This window comes from Ochlerotatus camptorhynchus, unplaced genomic scaffold, assembly GCF_037179485.1.
Source record: "Ochlerotatus camptorhynchus isolate MF236.1 unplaced genomic scaffold, CSIRO-AGI_Acam_v1.1 ptg000682l, whole genome shotgun sequence".
NCBI classification, from domain to species: Eukaryota; Metazoa; Arthropoda; class Insecta; order Diptera; family Culicidae; genus Ochlerotatus; species Ochlerotatus camptorhynchus.
Genome location: NW_027041159.1, coordinates 87266 through 115043, shown reverse-complemented (window position 1 = coordinate 115043; position 27778 = coordinate 87266). Strand labels below are relative to the sequence as shown.

The following is a 27778-nucleotide window of genomic DNA, read 5'->3' as shown; positions in this document are numbered from 1 at the left end:
ACGGGTTCTGCGTACAACCGTACAAAGGCGGAGTCGTAATGTATTCATCGATGACACTTTGCGAAAGCACCACTCGTACAATTTTCATATTCGAACGCTGGCTAGTGATGAAGCACCCCTTGTTTGTAGAAAGTTCTTTCTAAATACTTTGGGATACGGGGAACACTGCGGGTAAGAATTTACTGAAAATAATATGGAATAGGATTAAACTTAATGCATTAATTACTTCCTTTATGTTACAGAAACATTATCTACCGGATGGTAGATGATGCTGACGATGATGAAGAAATCGGACGAAGGGCTCTCAAACGAGGCCAATATGAGCGCAGCACTGAAAAGAGTAGCAGCGTCAAAGCACACATCGCTAAGTACAATCCGACCATTTCGCATTACCACGCCGCCCACCACGCTCCGAATCGGTTGTATTTGCCGTCGGACTTATCTATCAAGAAAATGCACCGGAACTATAACCAATCACACGATACTGATGTAAGCTACCAGTTTTACTGCCGAATACTGAAAAAGATGAATATTTCAATGGTCAAACTGGGACATGAAGAGTGTGAGACATGTATTTCAGCAATGCAGCATATAAAAACGTCTAGACATTCAGCAGAGGTTTCAGCCCCGAATAGCTCTTGTGCTATATGCGAAAAATACTGTATATGGAAAATAAATATTTTCCTGAAAATCTATTACCAAAATGTATCGAAAGTTGTATTGTTGTAGTTGATTTTAAACAACTTACCAACAATTTCATCCACCTCTGGCGATTTTTTCTTGGATGTTTACACCCAGTCGACTGCTGGAAAGGTGACGACTCTTGTCACTTTAAATCATCACTTCAGTACGACTTTTGTCACCGAAAAACAACTGTGAGAATAAGGTGAGAGTTCATCGGGTTCATCCCAAGTGACTTTTCTCACCTCATTCGCCAGTTGGAATCGGGTGACATAAGTGACTCGAGTAATCTCATCTCATTCGCCACGTAGAATAACCCTGGCTGTAAAGCGGTACAGTGGGCTTCTGCCGGTTCTACCACCGTCGGGGAGCACGCCATAGCCTCGAAGCGTACGTTGAAATACCTGGGAGTGATGATCGATGACCGGCTAAACTCTAATATGCCTGTGAGAAGGCTTCGGAGGCCATCAACGCGTGTGTGTTGTCATCAATACTGAGGTATGGAGGTCCAGCCTGGTTTGCAGCACTGGAAACGAAGCAGAACCAAAGGAAACTGAGCAGTACGTTCCGGCTCATGGTAATGCGAGTCGTGAGTGCGTACATAACCATCTCGTCGGAAGCAGTATGCGTTATAGCGGGTATGATCCCTATCGGCATCACCCTGGCGGAGGACACCGAGTGCTACAGGCAGAGAGAAGCCGGAAGAGTACGGAAAGTTGTGAGAGTGGAGTCATTGGCTAAGTGGCAACAGGAGTGGAACACGACGGAAAACGGTACGACTAATACCGATTCTTTCGACCTGGGTGAACAGAAAACACGGAGAAGTCCAACCTAACGCAGATTCTGTCTGACCACTGGCTGCTTCAGCAAATACCTGCATCGGTTCGGACACGCAGCGTCACCCCTCTGTCCGGAGTGTGGCAACGTCGATGAAACGCCGAAGCATGTGGTATTCGACTGTCCAAGGTTCGAGACAGTGCGAAGGGAGATGCCCGTCCTTAACGTGGAGAATGTCGTCGATGAAATGTGTCGAGAGGAGGATACTGAGAATGTCGTCAACAGAGCAGTCACGCAGATTATGTCGGAACTGCAACGTAAATGGAGAGAAGATCAGCGATCCAGCAACGCCAGCTAGCGCTGAGAGTATCAGAAGTGCATGAGCAGAGCTATGCCCCGAAGTAGCTGCTTCACAATGGTCCCGAAGGGATCCAGGCAGAGGAGAAAGTAAGGAATGGGTTTTAGTGGAGCTGCACTTGGCAACTAGAGGACACACACACACACACACACACACACACACACACACACACACACACACACACACACACACACACACACACACACACACACACACACACACACACACACACACACACACACACACACACACACACACACACACACACACACACACACACACACACACACACACACACACACACACACACACACACACACACACACACACACACAGACACACACACACACACACACACACACACACACACACACACACACACACACACACACACACACACACACACACACACACACACACACACACACACACACACACACACACACACACACACACACACACACACACACACACACACACACACACACACACACACACACACACACAAAATATATTTCATTCTGACTATGTCAACCATGTCAACACACTTTTTATCACATTGGATCTAATTAAATGATCATTTGTCAGGATGAGATTGTTTCCCGAACGGCTTCTGCGTAACTTTATACAGTACTCAGTACCGACAGCGGGCACGTCCTCACGGTCTTTGGGGAGGGGAACGATGATTATTAGTTCGACAATCGTTGTGAGAGTGGGTTGGGTTATTTTTCGAGGGACACTGAGCAAAGAAGCAGATCCTACGAGAAAACACATACCACAGGATTTGGGTACACATACCACAGGAGTTGGGTAGGTAGGTACTGACTTATAAAATTGCGCTATGAGACAATCCTATGACATGTATCTGTTTTTCTGGTTACACTTTATATATGATGGTCATATTTCAAAGCGATTTGTTCATTGGATATCCAATTAAATTTAAAGAATTTTATCAATGGATATTACATGTGATTTATGTTCAGTGTAGTTGAATATGCAATAATAAGAGAGTTTAAAAGTTTACACTCACCGCTGGAAACGATTTGAACATCATCCGTAGCATTTGGACTGCAGATTCACGACCTGCTATCACTTCGTACTCCAACTGCCTAATGTAGAAATGAACGATATGCTCGATGTTCTTTCCGAGTGAATAGTTCAGCAGATACTCCAACACAATCTGTCGACACTCCTCTCTATAAAACAAAAATAAAAAGGTTCATCCTTTTCAAGCAAGTCTAATAATGGAATTTGATATAACCTTATTTTTTGACTATCGTGAGTGATACTCAACTCAGCAACTCTTTTGATTATGGATACCATCTCACTGGCAATCAACTTTCTTCCAACAATCGAACGCAGCAAGATCAATGTCATATTTTGCTTTTCATTATGGTATAGATCTTGTTCAACATACAGCAATAGCATCTTAAGTTGAGCGTTACTGATTTCGAAGTACTTTACATGTTTTAACAGGGTAACAATTGCTTTAAAAGTAGTCTTTACCATTTGGAAATTAGCATCATTCCGGCCGACAATGGTGGTAGCATATTTGTGCAACAACTTCAACAGATTATCCACAATTGTTTCAATGTTTTGTTCAACGTTAGACAGGTTTAACTTGCTCGACCATAATGAAGAAAGGCATTTAATTCCAAGAGTTGTTACTTTCATATGATTGCTGCTCATTGAGTTAACCAATATTGGAACAAGAGGTTCTAAAATTGCTTTATAATCCAACGATAGCACTTGACTTTTCTTCATTAGCGAATGTAATATTTCCAGTCCCATTTCTACGAACACATGGGCATTAGTTTTTGATCTATTGAGAAACGGAATTTGGTTGAATGCTCCTCTTCGTTTTGGTTCTGCTGGTATAAGGTAAATATCCGCCATATGCTCTCTCATTTTGTTCTCTTGCTTTTCTGAATGTGTTTTCTTACCCCTGCAAACCAAATCTGGAATGCTTTCCGAAGTTATGCCATACACGAAAACGAGCATGGATTCAATACTGATGTTCGTATTGGAGCAAAATCCGTCCGCAATTTTTCTTAATGCTTCTTCTACTTTGAGGACAGCTTTCCTTGAGTTCGTTTTAGTAATTATTTCCTTGAATGGCATAATCATATCAAGAGCGGAGCTTTCGCTCATTTTCTTCGCTAAAATTTGAAGTGTGAGGAAACTTTTTTTGTTAGGTTTTGCTTCCGGGGTTTTGCTTGCTACTGAACCGACCTCTTTTTCCTTAGCCAGCGGTCCAAAGATATCATTGATGCATATACTTAAAACGGATTGCAAAATATCATCCACAATTTCGGCAGTCAATTTATCATTAACGGCGTCGAGCAATGTGTGCACAGTAGCCACCATTACGTGCACTTGAAAACCACGAGACAGAATTGCTGTTAGATATTCCAAAACAGTATTTAGAACCGATGGACCTACAGAAAGTAACATATTTTTCAATGTGTGTCGTGCTATGCTGCGAACCTGCTTTAGGTTAGATTTCAGGAAGCTGACCACCTTTATCAGCAGCTTAGGGAAATTCAAATCCATAAACTTTGATGGTAACTTTTGGAGTAGTTTAACGATCGCAATTGCAACGGGAATTTTTAACATCTCTCCTTTTTCGCGTTGATACCGTTCTTTCCGTTCGTTCGGCTTAATGCTGTCTGGAATTTCCTTGTAGTTTATAACCGAAAACAGACTAGGAATCAAAACTCTGGATATATCATACATTACAATATCCGCATTTTCCTTCGTGAGAACAGTTTTACAGGTAAAAGAGATTTTTACTGATGTAATTGCCGAAGATTTTCTATTAATGTGGTCTTCCTCTTCATTATTGTCATCATCATCTAGCTCATAAGCACAGGGTGGAGCAATATTATCATCGTCAATGGTGTCTCTGTAAATAAACTCATGTTAGTGGCTGTTGATAAATTACGTAGACCATTTTTGAGGGGTTGCGTAGACAATCATCCATACGTTTTTTTTTTTTAATTTGCCAAATATGATTTTGCTACCATTGTCCACCACTATCTTGACAAAATCAAAGCGGAATTAATACCGAGAAATTCAGAATAAACGCACTAGAGACTGCCCATCTGTTTGAAAAAAAAAATCCCTGGTAGGGTAGAGCGCTACTTCGTCGTAATCGCCAATTTCCGTTCTATCGATCAGAAAAGATCAATTATATCAATGATTTCACTGTGCACAAATCAATAATAGGTTTGTTCAGATGCGTTAGTTCATTAGCTATAAGATAAATCCTATTAGAGCGCATTGTATGAATATTTACGCTCATTGTTCTCAAAACAAAAGAAGCGCTCCCAGCGAATCCCTTTTTTATACGTTTATCCGTAGGACGAAGAAAATCTAACGGCGTTCCAATGCGTTAGGACGGAATTGAAACTCGTAGAACGAATTTAGAATCAAGAAGCAGCATTAGATTTTAAACAATATCTCAACAATTTGTGACTCTTTATCAAATCTAACGGTACGTTATTGTTATTGTCTAAATGAATAAAACTTAAACTAAATAGTTACGGTCAACGGTACGGAAAAGGCCAAGTAGCCGATGACGAAACACGTCAGCTGATAAATTGAAGCCGAACATATAAAAAAGTTGTTGAATTGCCGGCTGATTGCTCGAATTGGCTCGTATTGGGTATAATTCCGGCTCCGTGGTTCCAAAAACAGAAAGTCGCGTTGACGAAGAGATCTCTCAGGGGCATACATATTTAGCTGTGACAGCAGTGTTGGACAGTCAATGTCACCCGTAAGCAGCTTTCCAGCGAACATAGCTTGAGCGACCGTCCGTCTCACCTCTAATGGCTCGATTCCCAGGAGACGGCAACGCTCCTTGTACGGTGGCAAGTTCGTTGGGTCACGCCAGTTGAGGAAACGAAGAGCATATCTCACAAACTTGCGTTGAACGGATACAATTCTAGTGATCCAGCTAGCATGGAAATGGCACCAAACAACTAAACTTAACTCCAATAAGGATCGCACAAGCGAGCAGTAAAGTGACCTGAGGCATAGCGGGTCACGACACTTGTCGGCTATTTTGAAAATAAAGCCCAATTGTCGATTAGCTCTGGAGATGATGTCATTGTAGTGGATTCTGAAAATGAGTCTGCAGTCCAAGGTAACGCCGATATCCTTTATGTGCTCTGCACGAGCAAGACAGTGTCCGTAGAGAACATAGTCAAACATGATTAATTCGATTTTTCGGTGATAGGAAATAATGTTACATTTTTCTATGCTTAGACTCATCAAATTTCTTGAGCACCAGTCAGCAAAAATACCAAACATATTCTGGAGAGCTTAGCAGTCCGAGAGGCTTTTAATAATTGTGTAGATTTTCGTATCGTCTGCATAGAAAACGCGGCATCCTGATGGTATCAGCAAGGCGACGTCGTTTAAAAAGATCGAAAATAGTAGCGGTCCTAGGTTACTGCCTTGCGGAACTCCCGCGTTGTTTGAGATAACATCCGATTCCGACGAGCCAATATTGACATGTACATAGTGATTCACCAAGTAAGATCTGAACCAATCCACAGTAGTTGACGAGATGCCAAGTATCTCCAGCTTGGCCAGCAAGATATTATGGTCCACCGTGTCAAATGCAGCTTTTAGATCCATATACGCAGCATCGACTTGTCATCCTGAATCCATGCATCGCAGACAGTTAGAAGTGAACTGCACCAGGTTCGTGGACACGGAGCGTTTCGGGTAGAAACCGTGTTGTTCAATATCGATATAATTTTTGCAGCGTGCGAACAGAGCACCATTTATGATAATCTCGAAAAGTTTTGAGCAGGCACACAGGGAGGTGATTCCACGATAGTTTATGACATTCCGTTTATCTCCTTTTTTGTACAAAAACAGATAAGAAAGTTTAAAGCGGCAGCGGAACTCACATTTTGTGCCAAGAGATTGAATATCCTCGCAAGTGGAATGCAGAGATTGGCTACACAACCTTTTAGAACTGATGACGGAATGCCGTCAGGTCCGGCGGCCAACGAGAGCTTCAGTTTGCGTGTTGCGGCTATCACCATGTCTTCTGAAATGCGCGGAATAACGAAACTAAACACATCACGTGGCACCCCAATAGTAGCGTCCAGCACTTGTGTTGGCGAAGCGGAGAAATCGTGGAACACTTGCTTGAAATGACGAGCAAACAAGTCGCATTTTTCTCTTTCGCTATTAGCCGAGTCATTCCCGAGAAACATGGAACAAGGCAACCCGGATTCCTTCTGTTTGGAGTTGACAAACGACCAAAAACTTTTCGGATTCGTGCGAAGGTTCGCTTCCGTGCGTCTCACGTGTCGATTATAGAGAAAGCGATTGTAATTTCGATAACTACATATCGCAAAATTGAACAGTCGTTTGTAGTACGGCGAGCAAGAGTTACAATACTTTCGGAGGGCGGCAGAGCGTTGACGTTTTAGCACGCGTAGGCGTGGGTTAGACCATGCAGGCTTTAGCGGAGCTGGGACAATGCGGAAAATAGCATCTTCCAGTGCAGCACTGAAAAAATCCACAGCATCATTCACGCTAGCGGCTGTTTCGATAAATTACCAATCAATTTCCGTAAGCGCATTGTTCAATGCAACATAATCGGCCCGGCGAAAGTCCAAAGAGTAGCACTCAGATGACGGCGTAAAAAGAATCGACGTAGGTAAACTTAATGACACGACGAGAGCGGGATGATCGGCATCTAGATCAATCAGTGGCTCGACCGGCAAGGAAACAGAAGTGCCCAGTAGTGCGGAATCATTTGCCAGGACAAGATCTAGCAAACGTCCATTTCGGTTCGGAAAAGTATTCACTTGTGTGAACCCGTTAAAGTTAAAACCGTCCAAAAGAGCACAGCAAGCAACCGGCATATACGAAAGCAGTGGATCAATTAATGATGTGCCACTATCTGTAAAGCGCCACTGCACAACAGCTTGATTGTAGTCACCAAATAGCTGGCTAGTATCGTAGATACTGCTATCAGGACTCCGCCACCGCGCGATTTTTGACTGTTTAGGGTAGACCGGTCAGTTCTGAAGACGGAATAGAGTGACCCGAAAAGTTGCGATGACTAAATTCGGTCGTCCAACCACGTTTCCGTCAGCACAATCAAATCATATTCGGCCTCCACAACAGCCAGGAAAAACGAGTCGATTTTATTCCTCAGCCTACGCACGTTTTGGTAGTAGATCCGGAGACCATTCGAGGAGCAATCACGGGAACTAGAAATCAAAAGGACATCAGGTACCGAAAGCTCGGAATCGCTAACATACTCGCCTGAGGTTGCAGGCCGGAAGCCCCCGATACCATCACCGACCACAGGACCGGGACGATGACGATGGCGGATGTCTGCAGCAAGCGCGACTGGGTCGGGAGGTTCGGAAGCTTCCTCAGTGCCTGTTTTAAGGTATCCCGGATACGAGGAAGAGCAGGTGGCGGCATACACCTGCTGGCAGTTGGCAGGACGGATGCATGGACATGGTGGCTAATGTGGAGGTCGCAGAACCGGAAGCACAGCTAGAAGTTGAAGCGGTATCAGGCAAATGATAGGCTGAATCATCAATATACTTGCCAGTAATAGCTGGTTGGAAGACCCCCGACCTACATCTACACTCAGGGCCGAGACGACTATGCAGAGCGCTGGCTGGAATCAGCGCGACGAAGGCAGATAAATCAGGGGCTTCCACAGTGCTATCCACGATGCGTCTCGGTGGTGATGGTGGTGGTCCAGAAGCAGTAGATCGTAGAAACATCTATGGTGTGTTCCAGTTGAGCAGATGGACCATTCGAGGATAACGAAGACGCATCGTTTAGCCTCGAAGGATTCTGGAGTACCTGCTCAACATTGTTCCATGAATCGTTCTCGATGGCCATTGCCTCCAATCTCACATGCACGTTTTGAAGTTCAGCGTAATGTTCTCTGGATATTTTGGTACTTTTTCTGGTTGATTAGTAATTATTCTGGAGATCGCTAATTGTTGTGTGGATCTCTAATTGTTGCCTCTAAGATATTCTTCAAGCAAGTAGGTAGATCAGGAATTATTCCAAATACCTGCTGTTGATCAATAAAGTGCATAATGCGCTCATGATATTTCGGCCATTCTTCTGATTGATTAGTTATTATTCTGCAGATTTCCTATCGACCCATCAACACATGAACCGGGGACCAACAGCTTTACTTCCCGAATGAAGGCCGGATCAGAGATGTTATGCCTCAGAACATCCCGGCGGCGCCGACTAGGATTGAACCCAGGCCTGCTGGGGTGTGAGGTAATCACGCTTACCAATTCAGCCGATTTCCATGCTCTTCGCACGGAACTTTTGAACTTCGTGAAATTCAAGTTTTCACTGAAAATTGGCCGTCGGGGTGAATGCCGTGTATTGGCTGAAACCTAGGACGGATTCAAACGTCTTCTCAAGTATCTTACTGAGAAGCAGCACTAATTTTTTACTTATGACACCAAAATTGAACGTGTGTTCAAGGTTGTCAGGACTGCCCAGTGGTGAATCCATGGATCAGATCAAAGATGAGCTGGCAAAATTATTGGAGTTGTGCCACTCCAAGTAATCAAAATGAAAATTAAATCCCATCCTGGCGATCCGCGCAACGGGATTTCTAATGATTTTTATTTAGTTCACTTCAAGTCTAGTGAACTAAAAACCTTAAGCCTTAGAAAAAAAACTAACCTCATGCTCCATGTCCGAGTGAAGCGGGAACATTTCAGGAAGACTAGAGGAAATTTCCAAAACCTCACCCATTGCCGTAAGTGACAGAGGTGGGGTCACGTAACCAAAAATTGCTACATGCCAGCTAAATGCATGAATTGTGGTGATTCCTCTTGCGCAAAGGACAACTATCCTGTGAAGGAAGATTCTAGGAAATTTAAATGTTCAAATTTTGGTGAAAACCAGAAATCCAATTTGTGGGAAACTCAAACTTACTTACCAATCAGGCTAAGGCCTTGTTATTCTCTGCTGTCCGTAGAAGTCGTCTCCACTCTACTCGATCCAGGGCCACACTTTGCCAGCCTCATAGTCTGCGAAAGGTCCGCGGGTCGCCTTCTACTTGGTCAATCCACCTTGCCCGCTGCGCGCCTCTTCTTGTTCCTGTTGCACCGCTTTCGAGAACCATTTTCACTGGGTCGTCGTACGGCATTCTTGCGACGTGCTCAGCCTACCGTAGTCGCCCAATTTTTGCAATGTGAACGATGGATGGTTCTCCCAGCAGCTGGTGCAATTCGTGGTTCATTCGCCTCCTCCACGTTCCATCATCCATCTGCACTCCACCGTAGATGGTAAGCAACACTTTCCGTTCGAAAATACCAAGTGCGCGTTGGTCCTCCACGAGCATAGTCCAGGTCTCGTGGCCTTAGCGTCTTGTAGACAGTCAACTTCGTGCGGTGGCGAATTTTATTCGACCGGAGCGTCATCCGGAGTCCAAAGTAGGCACGATTCCCTGCCATAGTGCGTCTTTGAATTCCTCTGCTGGTATCATTTTCGGCGGTCACGACTGAGCCCAAATACACGAACTCATCGACCACTTCGATTTCGTCCCTGCCAATCTGAACTCGGGTGGGAGGTTAACATTGTCTTCCCTAGAACCTCTTCCTTTAATGTATTTTGTCTTTGATGCGTTGATGGCAAGTCCAATCCGCCTAGCTTCAGCCTTCAGTCTGATGTACGTTTCCGTCATCGTCTCAAAGTTATGATGTCGATGTCATCGGTGAAGCCAAGAAGCTGGATGAACTTCCTGAAGATCGTGCCACTCGTGTTTATCCCTGCTCTTCTGATCACACCTTCTAACGCGATGTTGAATAGCAGACACGAAAGTCCAACAACTTGCCGTAACCCCCTTCGAGATTCAAAGGGACTCGAGAGTGTCCCCGATACTCGAACAACGCACATCACTCGATCCATCGTCACCTTGACCAATCGCGTCAGTTTATCCGGAAATCCGTACTGAAGACTCGCAAAGCGATCCTTAGATCTCGTTCTAAGCGACAGGTAGGAAACGCTATTTATCAATTTTATCTAGATGAACGTGTCATTGGGACGGTAATAATGGATGTTTTTGGTCGCTATTGAAAATTTAGTCGATTGCTTAACTTTTTGAGAGTTCATAACATGCATATTGCCGTTATAACTGAAACGTTCCTTAAACCTGACCATAAGGTTAAAGGGACGCAAATTATTCCATTTATCGAAATGATCGGAGCCTGTGGTGCCGTTGCCATCATTGTTCATAGACGAATCAAACATAAAATTCTATCTTCATTTGAAACCAAAGTTTTTTGAACTTTTGGAGTTTCTGTTGAAACACAATTTGGACAACTTACGTTTATAGCTGCCTGTTTACCATTCCAATGCGCAGACCAGGATGACCTACAGAAACTTACCCGTCATAGGTCTAAATTCTTCATTATTGGTGGTGATGATTTTAATGCAAAACACCGCTTATGGAATAATGCTCAAAGCAATTCCAATGGTAATATTCTGTTTGATGATTGTTCTGCAGGTTATTACACTATGCCGTGGATAATTGCCACCCCCCCCCCCCTCCTTTAAACTGTCTACGTAGTTAATGAACAGCCCCTCAGTTAAACAGGACACCGAAGTCTCCTTCCACCCCATCGCTGGTGATCCAGCCGTCCGAAGCGGTGCCAGATTATGACGACTGGGTTTGGGAAAAACGTTTATTTCATGATATTTCTTTTTCAAAAGTTTGTAATGGAAAATTGAAAAGAATATTTATTTCACCAAATTTGTAATGTCCTATCGATTGGCGTATTTGGATTTTCATTTCGTTTTTAAATGACAAAGTTACAAGCGTTCAAAACCTAACCCTTTTTCATAACACATATGTTTTGATTTGCACCCCAGTATAGTCGACAAACACGTAGTTCTCCGTAAAAAAATCGGTGCAGAAAATAAAGAATAAATTCATAGAACAAACGAGCGATCACGTTAGGGTTTTTGATCCTACTAAGCACATCCCGCACTTTCTCTCTCTTTTTTAAAAGGGTTTGAACAAAACATGAAATGTTTTCATTAAAGATAACTTCTAAATTTATTCACCTTTCCATACGTACCGTTGGATTTAATAAAGAGTCAAACAATGTTGAGATATTATTAAAAATCTAACACTGTGTCTTGATTCCAAATTCGTCCTACGAGTTTCAATTCCGTCCTAACGCATTGAAACGCCATTAGATTTTCTTCGTCCTACGGATGATGGTAGAAAAAGTGGAGTAGCTAGGAGCGCTTCTTTTGTTTTGAGAACAATGAGTGTAAATATTCATACAATGCGCTGTAATAGGCTTCATGTTGTGGCTTACGAACTAACGGATCGGAACAAACGTATTATTGATTTGTGCACGGTGAAATCATTGATATTATTGATGATTTCTGCTCGATAGAACGGAAATGGGCGATTACGACGAAGTAGCGCTGTTTCTTATATAAAAAAAAGTTATTTTCAGTGCAGAAGATGACGAAGATGAATCGGATGTAAATTTTCAAATTGCCCCAAGTTGTACCACGCAGACTTGAACGCAATTAATGGACTTCCATACATTACCATGACATTTTTTGGGAAGGATGCGAAAATACTAATAGACAGCGGCTCAAACAAAAACTTCATTTCAGCTCGCCTAATTCCAACGAGCAAACAAGTGAAATGCAAAGCCACTAATATTAAAAACAGCTCAGGAAAACACGTCGCTAATAGAAAATTTATTACTACTCTCTTTGGCCTGAGCAGAAAAGTTAATTTCTATCTCCTAGACTTTCACACCTTTTTTGACGGTATCCTACACTGAGGAAACTAGAATTACGATTTTCATAATATGTTTCGTATGAACAAGCATTTTGAGCTCTGGAAATAGTTTCATGCGACACGTATGTTATTCATAGCATGCGTATGAAAATTACATGACTCAAAAATGATTCCCATACGAAATTAGTCTAAATTTCATACGAGGCTGCAATGAACTTTATGAGTTGATCTTGTGTGGCAAAAATCATACGTCGTTCGTATGAAACGCTGTTCAAAACAAAACAATATGGCGTACGAACCGAAATTACTAGCGTATGTTAAAGTTACGGCGGAAACTTGAACTGTATTTAGAGGTAAAAACGCTGAATTCTAAATAATTTTCCGGATCCTACCTACATATTTAAAATTATAGAGTGTATGGCATTTATAACAACCATTATCGCGTACTGGTAGATCCAGAAGAGCGATTCGATTTGGACGTGAATTGCATAATGACTAGAACAAAACGTAAGAAGGTAATGTAAAGATTATTTCAAATATTTACTATCAATGTGTCCACAGAATCTGCCTAACATCAAAATACTGCGGTTACTGCAATGCTGTTGCGATAACGGACATAAGTGAGTTAAAGTTGGAACCAGTGGCATCAATAGTCAGGCAGATTGTAGTCCCGGCACTTAAAATTTTAAAGGTAATTTTTGAGTGATGTTGTTTATAATACAAAAACTCAAATGCAACGCAAACTCAAATTTTTCTTTGTTTAAAAAATAAATATGAATTTATGATTACATGTATATAATTAATTTGCAAGAAAAAAAGACTACAAATAGCTACAATGAATTTCATAGTTGATTCGATTGCTTTTCGTATTCCTCTCGTTTCTAATTCATACGAATGAAACGTAAATTTCATACTCATAACGTATCATTTTCATACGACACATTTATGAAATCCATATGTGTCTGCTGCAAAAAACATAAATGATAACAAAGGTGCGCGTTCATATTTCTATCGTATGAAATTCAAAATAAATTCTTTTGGTTAAATTCCATAAACATTTCGTATGAAATTCCAACGATTTATTTCCTCAGTGTAGGTTACGAATCATTATCAGATTATGAAGCGTTAATAGATGTCCATATGCACAAGCTAATTTTACCACACAAAACAATACCCATGCAAATAAGGCAATTAGGTCCACCACAAATTACACTCACCGAGAATTCAATAGAAACCATTAAACTTCCAGCTTCTCAACGCAATGGTGACGTATTTCTTGCCAAAGACATTCGCATAAATAATGCTGTCATTCCATCAGGATTGTACCGCGCAAAAAATGGATTCGTAAATGCTTTAGCAAAAAAATTAGGAAAATCTGTCTCTTTTACGTGGACAAAACCCGCGAATACCATACCAATAGAGGATATGTTTGAAATTAACTATACGAACGCTGAGAAATCTGACCAATCACCTTTCATTTCTGACACAAAATTAGAAAGTCTAATTAGGTTTCAACATTTGAATTGTGAAGAAAAATATGCATTATTTAAAATTCTTTCGAAAAGTACCAAGATAATTCATAGAGAATCGGACAAATTGTCCTGCACTACCGCAATTCGACATAAAATAAAAACTGTGGATGAGGTACCAGTACATACAAAAACGTACAGATACCCCCATATTCACAAAACTGAAGTCGAAAAACAAATTAATGAAATGTTGGCCGATGGTATCATCCAACATTCCATCTCACCGTGGACATCCCCGATTTGGATCGTCGAAGTGTTTACTTTACTACACTCGACTTAAAATCTGGGTTCCACCAGATTGAGGTAGACCCCAAAGATAGGTCTGAAACGGCTTTTAGTACTGAAAAAGGGCACTTTGAGTTCATCCGAATGCCCTTTGGATTGAAAAATGCGCCAGCAACGTTTCAGTGCGCAATGAATCACATTCTTGGTGATTTGATTGGAAAATGTTGCCTAGACGACATAATTATATTCGGTAGTTCTTTGCAACAACACTTAGATAATTTGAATAAAGTTCTCCAAAGACTAATTCAAGCGAATTTAAGAATACAGTTGGATAAGTGCGAATTTTTACAGAAACAATCACATTGTCTCTGAGGAAGGCATTAAACCAAATCCGAATAAAATCGACAAAATTTTGGCCTGGCCTTTACCTAAAACGGTAAAACAGATCAAGGGATTCCTTAGAATCCTTGGTTATTACCGCAAATTCATTAAAGACTTTGCGAAGCTGACAAAGCCTTTCACTAAATGTTTGAAAAAAGGAGCGCATGATGAATTTAAAACTTGTTTTAACGATTGTAAGCAACTGCTCACATCTGACCCAATTCTAAGTTATCCTGATTTTGAAAAACCGTTTATTCTTGAAACTGACGCAAGCGTTTTTGTACTGGGTGCAGTCCTTTCGTAAAAATATGAAGATTCGAAAGAGCATCCAATAGCTTATGCTTCACGAACTCTGAATGATACGGAGTGTAATTGGTCCGCTACCGAAAAAGAACTTGCTGCCATTGTGTGGGCGGTAAAACATTTTAGACCATACATTTATGGTACAAAATTTCAATTAAGAACTGGCCATAAAGCATTGTTATGGCTCAGACAGAAGAAAGATTTAAACCGAAAGTTACTAAACATGAAGTTAGAGTTAGAAGAATATGAATTCGACATAACATACAAAAAAGGCACACTAAATAGTAATGCAGATGTGCTATCGAGAATAGAACCAGAAATCATAGCCACAGCTGAGTCACATGCAACCAGCGGTAGTAGTATGATGGTAGTACAGATGATGGAGACTTTATACCTTCCACAGCGAAACCACTCAATGAATTTCGAAACCAAATAATTTTAGAGCAATCTATTGAAGAAAGTACAGAAACATCTGTAATTTTTCCACATCATATGAGGGTGACAATCAAAAAACCAAAATTTAGGCCCCCAATTTTGATAAACATTTTAAAAAATTACGCGAGTCCTAGTTGCGTAAACGGGTTATATTGTAGCACTAATATTCTAAACAACGTTCAAATTATTTATAAGAACTATTTGGCAAGAGCAAAAACTTTTCGAATATTCTGGACAGAAAAATTCCTAACTGATGTCATAGACGAAACCGAACAAGATCAGATAATAATGACACAACATAACAATAACCACAGAGGAATTGTAGAAACAACTAAACATATTTCGACCCAATACTACTTTCCAAAAATGAAGGCAAAGGTTACTCTTTTTATCAATGTTTGTAAACTTTGCCAGAAAAGCAAATATGACAGACATCCATATAAATTAAAATTTAAATTAACTCAAACACCTGCTAAGCCATTGGAAATCGTTCATATGGACATTTTTATAATCAGGAATAAGAATTACCTTACGTTCTGTGACAAATTTTCAAGACTCGCACTACCCGAGCAAAGCTAAAGATCAAATTGAAATCAAAATTTGCTGTTATGATGTAACTTATTTTGAATACTCCAGTTGATCTCATTTTGGTTGACTTAACGGTTAACACAGCAAAAATGAGAGCAAAATTTTACACTGTTGAAGCAAACGGAAAACTAATCCTGCTTTCAATGAAATCAATTTGATTACTGATTTTGCATTCATAATGTTTAACTGAATACGGGCCTGGAGTAAATGGTTACCATTCATGTTTCTCAAGCTGGGCTCCAATCTCACCCCGGGAAAGTCACGAATGACCTAAAATGTGTCAAACAAATCAAATAAACAATCATCATTAGTTCAACAACAGATGAATTTCAATTAAATTTTAAACAAGACGTAAACAGCAGAACTTCAAGTTAAGTTGCTTTCATTTAAAAAGTCTTGACTGCATAATGAAAGCACAATATGATATCAGACTTATGTCGTAACATTTGAAATCAAAATGAGTTTTCATTATGATAGGAACTGCACACTTTAATATCGATTTGCTTTCATTTTGTTAACCGACTTTGCTCGGGTAGCTCTTCCAATTCGTACTCGAATACTATACACATTCTTGGAGCAATGGCAAAATTTATCGCTCTTCTTGGAAAACCAAACCTAATAGTCATGGACTCAGAAGCCTCTTTTACTTCAGCGTCAATGCGTGAGTTCCTTGAAGAAAATCAAATAGAGTACCATTTTACAAGTATTGGCCAATCATCTTCAAATGCCACTGTCGAAATTATTCATCGCACTCTTCGAGAGCTGCACAACATTTTGTTCAACAAAGAATCAACAAGAGACTTATCGGAATCTGCAAAAATAAACTTAGCAACAGCCATTCCTTACATTCACATACCAAGATATATAACACCAAAAGAGCTATTCTATGGTTATCGAAACGGTGATATTCTTCCAAAAGACCTTGACGAACGTATTCGTTTAAAAGAAAAACTATTTAATAGATTCAAGGAACGTGAATTGGCACGAAAACAATCTGAAATCAAAAAATTGAATAAAAATAGAGAAACTCATGTAATTCTTGCTCCAGGTGAAACAATGTACGAAAGAAAACGTAATAATTTAAAACATCAGGAACGCTATAAGGAAATTACAATTAGAGAAAACATGGATGTAAATATACTTGATGAAAATCAAAGAAAAATCCATAAGTCAAAATTAAAAAGGAAACGAAACACCTCATACAATTATCTTCAAAATGCATGCAATACAGTAAACACTTTATGGAGCTTTTATCAAAATTATGAGTATTTGGCTAACACATTCAAATATGTTTGCACCAATATTAATATTTCTTCTTATTTTTCCACAGGTTTCGTTGATCGTGAACGAGCTCGGGAGAAACAGTGGACTGTAAATGAAAATTTTCTTCCGCGTGGAACGAAAGAAAACGCGTCTGGTCTGTTCTGCTATAGAAAATTGACTGTCCTTTATTGCGTACTTTACAGAGTTTAGGTGTGTTGGTAAAAAATGAAATGGGTTTCTCTCTTCAAGGTTGGCAGCGTTGCGGGTGCGTTGCTACACTCAACATCCTCCGGGCCGTTGAAATTGGGAATTTCAAAACCTTACTCGTCTCGTTGATCTCTCTCGTTGTCCAAGGGCAGAAGACAGATCTTCTTTACGGCCCTTTTCGTCGTTCCATCCTTCGTTCGAAGACTAACCACGCGTGTGTGGCCGTCTTTGCCGGGATGTAACTCTATGATTCGAGCCAGCTGCCACTGCAGTGGCGGAGTATTCTCATCTACGATGAGGACCAAGGCTCCCACCTGGTAATCGGTGACCTTGAAATCCTTCGGGCGCTTCTGCAATTCGTGCAAGTAGTCTCGCATCCACAGCTTCCAAAATTTCTGCTTCATGTCTTGAACCAGTTGCCACTGGGACAGTCTGCCTTGCGGAATATGTTCATACGACGGTTCCTGGATTCCTTGGAACTCACGCCCGATCAGAAAGTGGGCAGGAGTAATGGCATTGATGTCATTCGGGTCATCTGATACTGGCACGAGGGGGCGTGAATTTAGCACGGCTTCGATTTGTGTCAGCACAGTTGCAAATTGTTCAAATGACAGCTTGTGTTCTGCCATGATCAGCTTTAGATGCGATTTCACCGACTTTACGCCGGCTTCCCAAATCCCACCAAAATGAGGACTGCGTGGCGGAATGAATGACCACTCGATCGCTCTCTGGGCACAAAATTCGTTGAGCTTCAGCTGATGTTGTTCTTCCTGGAACAGGGTTGCCAGTCGATTCATTTCGTTATTAGCACCTTCAAAATTGGAAGCGTCGTCAGAATACAGCTTCACAACGAGTCCTCGACGGCTTACAAAGCGTTGAAGGGCTCCCATGAAACCTTCGGACGTCAAATCGGAGACAGCTTCAAGATGTAGAGCACGTGTAGCCATGCATACAAACACACACACGTAGCCTTTCAGTACTGCAGCATTCCTTATTTTCGTGTTCGATCGAATCTTGAATGGGCCAGCAAAATCGATTCCAGTGTACGCGAAAACTGGTGAAGGTTGCACTCGGTAGTCTGGCAAATTCCCCATTAGTTGTGAGGATCGTGTTGGTTTCGTCCGAAAACAAGGAACACATTGATGAACCAACTTTCGAATCAGGTTCTTCGCATTCAGCGGCCAGTATTGCTGTCGAACAATTCCTAGGAGACCTCGCTGTCCGATGTGCATATTCGTACGATGCAGGTATCGTATTAATGTTACCGTCACTGGGTGTTTCTCGGGCAACAGCGCTTGATGTTTATGTTGATATGGAATGGCCGCATTTTTCAATCGACCTCCCACACGTAGGACTCCATCACTTTCGTCGACGAATGGATTCAAATTACGTACTGGAAATTTGAACTCCTTCCCTGCTTTCAGCGTGCTGATTTCCGATTCAAAAACTTCATTCTGCACCATACGGACAATCAACGTGCTTGCTCGTGTCATTTCAGATACAGTAGGCAGCCCGTTGGTCAAAGTTTTCTTGCCATTCTTGACGTAGTCACAGAATCGAACAACATACGCCATGGTACGTTGTATGATGCTATATCGGCTTATTCGATCGAAAAGTTCCAATCTCGGATGACTACGTGTCGTTACGAGCACAACGCTACGAAGGTCCGGTAATTCCTCTTCCGGAATAGGTGGCGGTTCATCGAATCGCCCGTTAGGATATCGAAGGTTTGGTGGACCATTCCACCACAATTCATGCGCCTTCAAATTCTTGGGTTGTATGCCTCTGGATATCGTGTCAGCTGGATTCGACTTGGAAGGGATGTATTTCCAAGCGAAATTATCCGTCGATCGTTGGATTTCTCGGACTCTGTTCCCGACGTACACTGCAAGATAATCGGGTGATTTGCGCAACCAGCACAATACTATCTGTGAATCGCTCCAAAGTACCACGGATTCGAATTGGACATCGAGGGCATCCAACTGTTTCACTGTAAGCCTTGCTAGAAGTTGAGCCGCCAACAGCTCCGCTCGCGGGGTGGTAATCTCTTTCTGCTTTCCTTTCTTTCTCGGAAGAATCCTTGATTTACTGCAGATCAGCTTCAAATCAGCCGATCCATCGCCTTTCACCAACCTGCTGTACAGGCAAGCGCCATATGCCAAGTCCGATGCATCTGCAAACCCGTGGAGCTCCACAGCACATGCTTCATCCGAAAGGATTCATCTCGGTATCTTCAACTCATTTAGACAGTGCAGCTCGTTTCGAAAGTCCGTCCAAAGATTCGCCATTTCAGTGGGCACAGGTTCGTCCCAATCCAAGTTGAGAGACCACAATTCCCGCATGATCAACTTCGCTGCTGTCACCACAGGGCCCACGAAACCCAATGGATCGAAAATCTTCACAATCTGGCTGAGAATCAACCTCTTTGTGAGTCGATTCGGTTCAACTGTAGTGTCAACTGGAACGACAAATGTGAAGCAATCTTCCTGTGGCTGCCAAGCTACACCTAGAGTCTTGATGACTGCATTAATGGTTGGGTCTTCGATGTTGATAACACTTTCTCGCATGTTTTCCTGTACATCCTCCAGTAATGCCTCCGAATTCGAGCAAAACTTGTGCATACTGAAGCAACCCTTCTTCAGTAATCCGATAATCTGATTCTTCAGCTCTAGAGCTTCTTCCAGTGTGTTCGCTCCAGTCAGTACATCGTCGATATAGAAGGACTTCCTGACTGCGGCTGCAGCTAGTGGAAACTGCTGCTCTTCATCATTGGCTAGTTGAAGAAGCGCCATCGTGGCCAAGAACGGAGACGAAGCTAATCCGTATGTTACCGTTTGTAAATCATACGTTTGGAGCGGGTGGTTGCTGTCGTATCTATTTACAACCTTTTGGTACCGCCTATCGTTTCGATGTACTCCAACTTGACGGTACATCTTGGGGACGTCCGCAGTGAAGCCGTATTTGAAAACCCTGAAGTTCGATACGATGCAAACCAAGTGATTCTGCACTGTAGGTCCGATCATCTGCGTCTGATTGATAGAGATACCAGTGCTCGATTCAGCAGAACCATCGAACACCACGCGAAGCCTTGTTGTCGTTCTGCTGGGCTTCAAGACATAGTGATGAGGGAGATAGAATACCGAGTGTGGATCTTCATCGGTTACATCGTTGTTCAGCTTCATGTGGCCAAGCTGCTCGTATTCTCGTAGGAACGCCATGTACTGCTCCTTTAGTTCTGGTGCTCTATCCAACCTCTTCTCTAACGTCAGGAAGCGCCTTTCTGCCATCGTTCGCGAGTCACCAAGCTGCAACTTCATGTCGTTAAACGGAACACGAACAACGTATCGTCCTTCTGCAGTCCGCTCATGAGTTTCACGAAAATGATTCATGCAAGCCTCTTCGATTGATTCATCCCGAATCTCGGAATCGCAATACGCTTCGATTTCCCAGAATCGCTTCACAAGCGCTCCAATATCTTCTTCAGCTCGCACACAGAACGAATGAACCACATTAGGTCCTTTATCAGGTATTGAACCACTAAGAACCCAGCCAAAGTTGGTTTCTTGGAGCACCACTGCACAGTTTGGTACTGGTAGACGTCCTGACTTCAGCAGCTCAAAGAATATTTCGGCACCCAACAGCATGTCAACCTTATCGGGAACTCCGAAATTCGGGTCACCCGGAATCGTGAGCGATCTGGAATCAATCTTTGTAACCGGAAGCTCTCCAGTTATCTTCGGTACCACGAGCAACTCAAGACAAGCAGTATAATCAGTTACTCTAGATTTCAGCTGCGTGTGTATCTTGAATCGAACCTTCGTTTGCGTTTCATTCAACCCACCGATCGAAAAGTTAGCAGGTTGCTTCTTCAATCCCAACAACGTAGCGAAATGTTCCGAAACGAAGTTTGTGTGTGACCCCGAGTCAAGAAGAACTCTACAAGGGTACGGGTTGTTCGCTTTTCCATAGACCAGTACTACCGCTGTTGAGAGTAGTATCTGTCTACCCGACTTTGGTCGAGTACAGAAGTTTGACTGCTGTTCCTCCTTACTGATTGCAGGTGTTGAATTACTAGGCCCAGCAGGTACCTCTCGCTTCTGATTCTGCTGATCGTCTTTTGAGTTTACCGCTGACGGAGCTTCACTCTTTTTTGTAGAGGTCTCGTTTGGATGAAGGAAGGTGTGGTGCCGTTTGTTGCACTGCTTGCAAGAATGTTCCGATGAATACTCGACTGTCCGATGTCCCTTTTGGAGGTAGTTGAAGCACGCTCCGATGCGTCGAAGGGTATTGTATCGATCTGTCAGGTTTGCCTTCTTGAAGACGTCACATTTCCATAACGCATGGTTGTTTGAACACTGTGGACATTTGTCAGCGGTTGCCACTAGACTGCTACCCTTGGTTCTCACTTCTACGGTCGGCTTCAGTAGTTTCACGGGTTTAACGATGCACTTCTCCGGAACACGGATCTTCTCCAACACTCGGCATCGCTCTTTCAGAAATTCCATCTTTGAATCGTAATCCGGCATTTCGTTTGCGGATTGGTCCAATTCCCATGCCTTGCGAGTTTCGTCATCTAACTTCTTTGTGATTCGATTGATCAGCATACTTTCTCCCAATCCTTCAACTGGAAGCTCAAGGTTTTTGAGGGCATCAACATTTCTCGAACAGACGTCTATCAGCTTACGCAATTCTGTTGCGTTCTCGCTCGTCATCCTTGGAAGATCGAAAAGGGCATCGATATGCTTATCGATGATCAACCGTTTGTCTTCGAATCGCTCGGTTAATGTCGACCAAGCAGCTGCATAATCGTTATTGTTTATTATCTCCTGGTCAATTATTCCTGCAGCCTTGCCTACCAGCGAGTTGCGAAGGTGGTATAATTTTATCGCTGGGGACTCCGACTGATAGCGATTCATAATCGTTTCGAACATCGACTTGAATGCATACCAGTTCTCGTATGTACCGTCAAATGTAGGCAACGGCGGTAGGTGCATCGCTGCAGCGGAAGCTACCGGAACATTCTCTTTCTTGACAATATCGTCCAGCAATTTAATAATGAAAACGTACAACTCACCGTATCGCTGCTCGAATCGGACATACATTACGTCTGCTTCCTCGCGGGCCTCATCACCCACGTCCAAGCTGTAGATGCGCTGCTGGTTGGCATTGTATTCCACCAACGCATCTTCGATGGTCTTCAGCTGCAGTTGCAGAAAGTGCCTATTTTCCAAATTAGGATTTGGCACCTCCGCATTCACTTTGAGTGCCGTCTGCACCCTGTTCAGCTTTCTTCTCACTGCATCCAATTGGATTTTGATCACTTTCAGTTCTTCGTTTATTTTCTTCATTTCTTCTTTTTTCTTTTGTTTTTTCTTTTGTTCACGGACTGGTTCGTCTTTTTGATCTTCACCGTTTTTGGATTGTGCTCCAGCTTGCGCGTTGCTTTTTGTATTTTTCGGAGTGTGCATCATCTTCACAACATCAGGGAAAGACTTCTTCTTTTCACTAAAGCAAAAGCTTCAAACGGTTCGCCAAAATGGCGTCGTAATTCTTCACTGAAGAAGTACGATCAACACAACACCGCACTCACGGCAGTGGCGTTCTTTTCTTCACGAAAGCACAAACTTTTTTTTTTCACAACAATTTTACCGCTATGGGTGATATTTTCACAACGCGATTCGCCAAACGGCGTCACAATTCAGCTGCGATACTACCGGCAAAAGTCCGGACAAGCGGTATGCAAAAATTTGCCAGCAATTATCACTCTCTTCGATGCACGAATCAAATTGGCGTCACACTTTCAGCTACGGCTGCAACACCATGCACACGCGAAGTTTTCCAACAAACGAAAGCACTAGCTTCAAATTTCACCGCTATGGGTGATATATTTATTACGCGATTCGCCAAAAGGCGTCACAAATCGGGTGCAATCCCGCCGACGGAACACCGTGCTGATGGTTATCTTCACAAAACTGCAACGCAGACAAAGCTTTGCCTGACGATAGCACTTTTCATTCGAATCACCCAAGATGGCGTCACACTTTCGGCAGCGGTTCCACCGATTTAACACCATACACAAGGTGATCTTTCCGATTCACTTGCGAACTCCAACTTTCTTCGCACGAAAGTTGGCCAACTTCCCGATAACTAGTGAAAATCCGGTTCGAAGGACCAGAAATGAACGAGCTCGGGAGAAACAGTGGACTGTAAATGAAAATTTTCTTCCGCGTGGAACGAAAGAAAACGCGTCTGGTCTGTTCTGCTATAGAAAATTGACTGTCCTTTATTGCGTACTTTACAGAGTTTAGGTGTGTTGGTAAAAAATGAAATGGGTTTCTCTCTTCAAGGTTGGCAGCGTTGCGGGTGCGTTGCTACACTCAACAGATCGGATGATTCAAAAATCAACATTTAAATATTGCAAACAAAATTTAAAGTTGCATAATTTTGGAATCCTGTCAAAATTTTACATGTTGCACTCTTTGTTGTCATTCTCTTATCATTTTATTTTATTTTTTTATTTTTATACTTTTAGATAACAATGAAATCATGGATCCTGATTTTGGCAATTATCACTCCTGGTTTTGCTGTTGGTTAGATGCCGATACTATTAAAAACAATCAAATACCCGGTACTCATCTTAAAATCATAAACCTGAATGACTATCCCGGCATGATAGCTCTTAAAGCAGGTAAAACATTTATAGAAATAGGATATGATCGGCTCGTTCATACATTCAGATTAGATACATTCCAAGAAATTTTGTATCAATATGAAATAATGATAAACCAATTAAGTTCAAATAGGTACAAACACAAAAGACTTTGGTAAATTTTAAGATTAAAATTCACACAAACAAACTTAACATTTCAAAAGCAAAAAGAGCAATCAATATTTTAGGTACTTTAGTTGAAACGATCACAGGGAATTTGGACCATAATGATCTAGTTAACCTAAACCAAAAAATTAGTACCTTACACTATACAAACAAGCAACTTATAACAAACAATAATGAACAAATTAAAATCAATAACGAATTTCAACAGAGAATTAATTATTTAACAGGAGTTATTTACAGAGAGAAAGAAGGTATAGATAAACTGACAAATCAGATTAGGGAAAATAAGAACATTAAAATGTCCTGGGTTACAGCATTTCCAGAGGATTATTTTCAACTTGGACGTGATTCAGCGACAGTTGGATGACATCTTGGATGCAATCATTTTGGCTAGGATAGGCATTTTATCAAAAAATATTCTGCAACTTAACTTCATATCTGAAAAACTGGAAAAATCAGGCGTTTGTATCAACAATGGCGAACAGGTTTACGAATTTCTGGAACCAGCCGCTTACTATAATGGTTCATGTATTGTGTTTCTAATTAAAATTCCAAAATTCTTACGAGGATCTTATCAGCAGATTATGGTCGAAAGCTTTCCTATCAAAGAAGAAATCATTCCCATTGATTTCACATACGCAGTGTTAGGCACAAATGAAACATTTATTACGAAAGAGACATGCGTGAACATTGAACAAAACATTATATGCAAATATCAAACATTGAAGAACATTTCAAATGACAAGGGGAAAACCCAGTAACTGTCCGTTTCGAAAATACAAAGGATTTCAAGAAATAAAGGCACTTGGAAAAGGTAAAATTCTCATTCGAAACGCACCCAAACCTGTGCAACTAAAGAACATTATTGCGGTTACGGTCCCAAAAATATTACAGGACCTTTCCGTATCACCTTTAGAAATTGTTCTATTGAAATAGAAAATGAGACATTTGACAACATGCAGTTTGACACTAGTTTCAATTTGGAAATCAGTGCCAACATTTCAAAGGGGCGTAATTGCATTTGTAAACAATGGCTTTAGCCGTCGATTTCTCGCGAATAAGAGCTCACTCATGAAAAATAATGACACCAGCAGGTAGATGAATGTTTCCTCTACCAGCTAGCATTGTAAATTTGGAGAGGTAAGATTTCATTCGCGAGAAATTGACGGTTAAAGTCATTGTTTACAAAAGCAATTACGCCCATTTGAAATGTTGGCACTGAAATGTTACCACTGCAGTCAACATCAATCAACAAAACACAAACTATAGCAACAGAAACACAAATCTTACAAAAATTAAACATCAGCAACAGAAAGTGTATTGAGACATTGGAGACTGCAAACCATCATTTTACTTTGGAGGAGTTTTTACAATCATCATTCTTCTTATTATTTCTATTTACCTGTTCAAAGAAGTAAAAACAATTTGGACGAAGATTATAATCAAAACAACTAGGAATTCTAACATCGAGTTGAATCGGGACGCTTCAAACTAAAATCGGGGGAGTTATGTCCCAGCCTGTCTAAGATCCAGCCCATCCACCTTACATTGTAGTTTCCACGGCAGGCAAGCCATGCAACCAGCCAATTCATCATTCCCAGAAACAACATCGTCGTTCCCACATAGCGTCTGGAATAGATCTGATTCAGTTCCGACTAACCTCATCGAGTGCAACCTGAATTCCGGTACGTGACGATTCGATGGAGGACATCGTGGCGACGTAGACTGTTCCCAGCTGACCTCAGCAGTTTAACAGAATAGTTAGGTTGTTAGATGGTCGTAAGTAGAACAGGCATTTAGTTCTTAGTTGACTCTAAAAGTGATCGGTTGGTAGTTCTAGTTTGATCTGTAGTTCTAATTTGATGAAGTGAATACAAGTGTTCAAGTGAACAAAACGTTTTTTTTTTAAATTCCCTGATGACAGTCAGTACATAAGTATATAAATACATATAAATAAATATATATATATATATATATATATATATATATATGGAAATAAAAAACCACTGAATAGATAATGTCAAGTGATCGTGTGGTTAACGTCCATGGGTGGTGTTTTACGCGGTGTCTTCAGTATCAAAAAAGACCTGAGGTGATACTCTAAGGTAGCCTTAGCGTAAAATTGCAAAATCACAGAAGTCAGCTTCCACAAAACATACAATAATTAAATTGCTACTTTCTATTTTTAGTAGCGCAGCTACCAAGAAGTAGAAATTTCATAATTGTATTTGTTTTTTTTTGTGTGGTAGCTGACATTTGTGCTTTTGAAAATTCACGCTAAGGCTTCCTTAGAATATCACCTTATGTTTGTGATTGTTTCTTTAATTTAATACATACCTCACTGCATCAAGCGTTGTTTTCAACTGTGTCAATCCGCCGATATCCTGTAGTTGGTTTAGGTTTGCTCTCGAAAGATCAAAATGAAAATGATCCAATAATGATACGACGAGGCGGATAAGTTGTTTTTGATATTCAATATTGTGTTTCATTTTAAATAGATATTGCTTCAACAGAGCCTTATAGTTTGGCCAAGGAAGCATCCTTGCAATCAGAGCAACACAGTTGCCAGCGGCGTCAGTAAGTCTGACTTTCTTTCGGAACGCTTCATTACATAGGTATGATGACACAATTGGTAACACAAAATTGACCAACGTACGCGTTGAAGGTAATCCCGTTAGGTTTTGAGCTGTTTTGCAGAATCGGTTCAATGCGCGGCGGTGTCGATGAATTTGGAGATGGGTAATATTATCGAAGAAATCGATTTCACGATTTTGACTATCAGTGAAAGGATATAGATCAGATAATATTGTGGAATATTCTGCACATTCTCTGCTCAATTCACCCAAAAGTTGTATGCTTTCGTTCCTGCTTACATTATTCTTATCCTTGATTCCCTTCATCAATGCAATCAATATCACACGCTCAAGCAAGTATTGAGTTTCTGCTTTCTTATTTGTTCCGAATTTTTTTATGGAACTGATTGTAACCTTTCGCAAAAAATGATTAGTATTGTCACGTATAGCCAAGTCGGTATCTGTTTTCAGATAATAAAAACACTGATGAACGAATAATACAGTTAGATCCATTCCACACAGTTCGTCACTCTGCATTATTCGATCGATTGAACGGAATGCACCAAGCCGACGTTCATAGTCAGGTTGGTCAAGCCATCGTTTATCCATAGCATTCATATCCTCAAGGATTGTGGCGCAATGAGTGTGCTCCGTTGAACCTGATTTCTCTGCTATTAGTTTAACCATTTGAACAATGATCGCTCGGGTAGCTATAAACAAACAAGATTTAAAATTATAACATGTATGTACCTACACTGTAATTTGACATATTAAAGAGTACTATAGTATTGGTATAGTCATTTGTGAGCAAGAGTTACTCATTAATGG

General features: G+C 41.3%; 1 protein-coding gene and 1 pseudogene across 2 annotated transcripts in view; one reads left to right on the top strand and one right to left on the bottom strand.

Moving 5' to 3' along the window:
- The window catches only part of LOC135714629 (small subunit processome component 20 homolog), a 136914-nt gene that overhangs the window by 37042 nt on the left and 72094 nt on the right, over positions 1 to 27778 (bottom strand). For both annotated transcript variants that reach the window (XM_065238012.1, XM_065238011.1), the window contains exons 6-8: positions 26715 to 27660; positions 3078 to 4721; positions 2847 to 3012 (exon numbers count right to left, since the gene is read on the bottom strand). In XM_065238012.1, coding sequence (XP_065094084.1) covers positions 2847 to 3012; positions 3078 to 4721; positions 26715 to 27660 — 2756 coding nt within the window. The remainder of the gene's footprint in view (positions 1 to 2846; positions 3013 to 3077; positions 4722 to 26714; positions 27661 to 27778) is intronic.
- Positions 23971 to 25589, top strand: LOC135714631 (uncharacterized; annotated as a pseudogene).